Source organism: Aptenodytes forsteri, unplaced genomic scaffold (assembly GCF_000699145.1).
Source record: "Aptenodytes forsteri isolate BGI_AS27 unplaced genomic scaffold, ASM69914v1 Scaffold96, whole genome shotgun sequence".
Taxonomy (NCBI): domain Eukaryota; kingdom Metazoa; phylum Chordata; class Aves; order Sphenisciformes; family Spheniscidae; genus Aptenodytes; species Aptenodytes forsteri.
Window position 1 is genome coordinate 4,484,611 of NW_008795029.1, and position 4,044 is coordinate 4,488,654.

At 32.9% G+C, this 4,044-nt stretch overlaps 1 protein-coding gene across 1 annotated transcript in view; it reads right to left on the reverse strand.

The window, feature by feature from the left end:
* Positions 1-111: 111 nt before the first annotated feature.
* Positions 112-4,044, reverse strand: part of CCDC138 (coiled-coil domain containing 138) — a 36,967-nt gene continuing 33,034 nt past the window's right edge. The window contains exons 13-14 of the mRNA XM_009276159.1: positions 1,416-1,554; positions 112-283 (exon numbers count right to left, since the gene is read on the reverse strand). Of these exons, the coding sequence (XP_009274434.1) occupies positions 112-283; positions 1,416-1,554 (311 nt within the window). The remainder of the gene's footprint in view (positions 284-1,415; positions 1,555-4,044) is intronic.

A 4,044-nucleotide genomic window follows, 5' to 3' on the forward strand; every position in this document is an offset into this window, starting at 1 on the left:
AAAATAAAAAAAAAAAAAAAAAAAATCCAAATTTCAAGTAACATAGGCAGAATTACTTGAACAATTACAGACAGAAATTACACAGAACAATACTTAGATTGAAAGACAGTGCTAGTGACTTGTGCTTAGGCTGGAGGTAAGAGAGTTACTCCTCGACAATCCCAAATTCAACAGAATTGAATTGAGGTTTATATAGAGGAAAGCATGATCTGGATTTGTAGTCCTATGTAGTTCTTGGATCATTTGGTGAAGAGTAAACAATTCAAACATCTTCTTATTGCTCCTGCAAAAGATTTTACATAAAATAATTGTCAATTGAAAATTGAGAGATTTCATCTAAACACTAAAGATTCTACAGAAATTTCTTTTTTCATGAAGAAAAATGTGCATTATATTGGGAGCTTCCTATAATTCTTCTACGTTGCATACAATGTCTCTAAGCAGAAAGTTATCAATGCGCAGTGAGAAAATTCTAGGCAAAAATCACCAAAAACTATCATTTCACTTGAGCAAGTGGTATTTACATGTAGTATAATGAAAGCTCAAGGAAAGGCTGTAACAGGGTTTCACTAATGTGAAATGAGATTCCAGAAACAATAAATGAAAAAAATTAAATAATTAGGATTTCTGAGCAAATTTTACTTTTAGTATATTTCCAATGTAAGTTATGATTTTTATTAGATTACTTTATAGGAAAACATATTTTTTTTCCTAGAGTTCAATTTTGTTGCAAATAAAGTCAAATGAAAACCTCAGTTTTGTCAACAACTTTAAGTCTAATGTAAAAAATGGCTCGGTTTAGATACCTGCTTTTATAAATGAAACAATCCCATTAAATAATGCACCAATGGAACTCAGCAGCACATTACTACTGATATGATGAAGACCTTTGTTACGATAAACTAATAACCAGCAAGCAACGGGAACATATTTTATAAAGATTAACATTCCCAAAAGGGCTTAAACGGCTCAAGACTTTAAATTTTGTTCTTGAAGTACATAAAAACCAATGAAACTTCAATGCAAGTCACAGATGAGGCTAAATTTTCAAAGGAGATTACCACCAAGTACCGAGTAAAACTGAAGGTCAAGGGGAAAGAAAAGAAGGGTTCTCTTCTAAGCATTCTTGTCATCTGCATACATAAGGAATATTTCCTCTTTAGGCTAGGTTGTGGGGTTTTGTTTAGTTTGTATTCTGTAAATTAACTGGATTTATAAGCAAATTTAGTCTTGTCTGACACATCTGTGACACAAAGAGTTTAAATTTAACTGCTGATGGAGAAAGTCCAGCATTGTCCATGATAGAGCAAATAAACAGCAAAACAGAGATGAGTTTTTGAAAAAGGAGAAAGATAAAGGTCCCCAAGTGTGCTGATCTAATAATAACTAACAGAATAACGGTAGTAAAGGATTACTTTATTCTGGAGAGTTTTTGCAGTATAACACAGAGCTTTTCCAAAATCTGAATATCCAGCTGAGAACTTCGAAGCAATACAGAGCAAGTACGGAAGAAGGATTCATTACTGCAGGCTTCCAGGAAAGGCTGTAAGGAACCTGTAAAAGAAAATAATTTAAAAACTGTATCACAGAGCTCTGTGAAGGGAAAAGCTACTGATACCTTGAGAGGGCTTTAAATGCCTCATGTTGTGCAACAATTAGAACAATGAAATAATTCAGTTTATGCTGGGCATGTGATGCAAAACTCAGGTAAAACTAGGAACTGAAAAAATGCAAGTTCCTAAGAGTTCTGACATTACCAACCCTTGTATTAAAACAAGGCCTATTCCCTCGAGAACAAAGGAAAACAGGAAACAGAACCACTTTAAACCCAAATAAAAATTCTTACCTTGAACATGTTTATTCAATGCTCATTTATCATAGTTCTTTCCTTTTGATCAAGTAAGGGGAACATTAAGCCATGCAAAAAGACTCACAAGGAAATATTTTAAGCTGCTGCAAATCACATGGACCAGGATAGTACATGTAGAAGCTACATGTGATGCCTGACAGCCTTTCATTATCAAAATACCGTCACTGTACTCTGTTTCAAGACAGGCAAAATAATAATTGAGAGGTAAAAGTAAGAGCTGGATAAGAACACTTAAATACCGACAAAACTCCCTTAAAATAGTGGATGAATTTTTAAGTCACATTGTATAACATTACCCTCTATCCTGTTCCCCAAAATCTAATCACTTCAGAGTAAGGTTAAATCTCTTCCCTCATTATCTCATTCTTGGTTCTGATATTACAGATTAATTTATAGCAAAACCATAAAGAAAATAAGAAAAAATAGATTTTTTTTTTAAAAATTAAGTCTTTCATATAGCATAGGCCATTTGCATTAGAAGAATACAGATGTGAGGAAAATATTCTAATGTTTACATTATGTTAAAAATATTTAATGTTATACTTAATAAGAAATGGCAATATGCAAATTAAAGCATAAACCAATGAACATAGACATTAAAAAAATTCTTCGCACATACACTGAATACTGTAATTTATGAATAGGATGTCAAGATGCTTTTATCAGTTCAAAGAGGACTGGATGTATCTTTTGGTCAAAATTTTCCCTTTCCTTGTCCAAGGACATACAATTTATTAAATACAACAAGTAGCCTTGGAGTGAATTCAAGGTTTTAATTTATTTCAGGAGGCCTACTGATACAAAATCAGAAGAAATGCTACAGAAAACTGTTTGGAATAGGGCTTTAAAAAAAATCAACTTGGCAATTAAAGTCAGCTCAAGAGCCTAAACAACTAATTTTCTCAGAGCTGGGCATTTACACTGAATATTCAACAAGGACCCAGTAATTCCTAGACCTTACTCTTAGGAAGAAGATCTTTCAAAACCTGTATTTTTTGCAAAACAATAGCATGTCATTTGACTACACCAACAAATGACCCAGTGTCACACACACCCCCATGCTGAGTACATCTTATCATGCATTATACTATACAGTGAAGTCAACGAGATTCGTGGGCCTTTGCTGGTTTACACTGTCAGAAGAGACCGAGAAATAGCAAATGCCTTTAACACAGATCAGAGAAACTATGGCTACATGTAATCTTTCCTCTCTTCTCAGTGGAGGTGCTTCTGGCAGAATTGACTTAAAAGGCTGTATTCAACAGGCAGAATCCACAAAATATGTAACGGAATATGTGGATGGACACTATACAGATGCAGGATAATAGACTTTGGTAGCAAGGGGCCAACCTTGCAGCAATAAAAAGCAAGATGACAACTGATGTACTATGAAGTTTGGAAAAGGCAGGCAGATGTTTTGTGGTTTGCACAGCTGAAGTGTACTCTGTTCTTTACCCAAAGCAACACAAAACAATAATTATTCCAAGAGACATACATTATCAAGGCAATAAATGGTTATAAATTAATTTATTTTTCTGTTTACTTCTACTTCCATGTTTCTTGCATTCTTTCTACCATGTTCAATCCACCTATGGTTTTATGCATATTCTCCTCTCCCTTTTAGTAGTATTTCCAGTTACAATTTGCTGTCTCAAAATTGTAACAGTAATAAATATAAAACTAGAATGAAAGTAAAGTAGAAATGTAAGCAGTAATCAGTAAAAAAAAAACTAAAAAAATGATAAGTACACATATATTTTTATTCTCTGTCATTAAAGATACTATTTCTCATTTTATTTTAGCTTATGGTCTTCAGTTAAGGATAGAATGCTATAACTGAAGTGATGCATTAAGTACCATTGACAGCTTCTAAGACAATAAAAATATCATGGATACTGGAATAGTGAACTATGTCTGCATATCTATAGATCTGCAGATACCACAATACATTAAAAGCAAATTAATTGAAGACTGGAAGTTACAGGAGAATTCCTAAAAGGAACAAAGAAAAGGGCACAGCCTCCTTAAGATGAAAATTAAGGTTCATGTTGAAAAAATACATTTTATACGTGTGCATAAATACATATTTATACAAAATAGATACATATAAAGAAACCATTTACCAGATATATTTGAATTGACCTGAAAATGTCTTTTTATCAAATATCACAAGG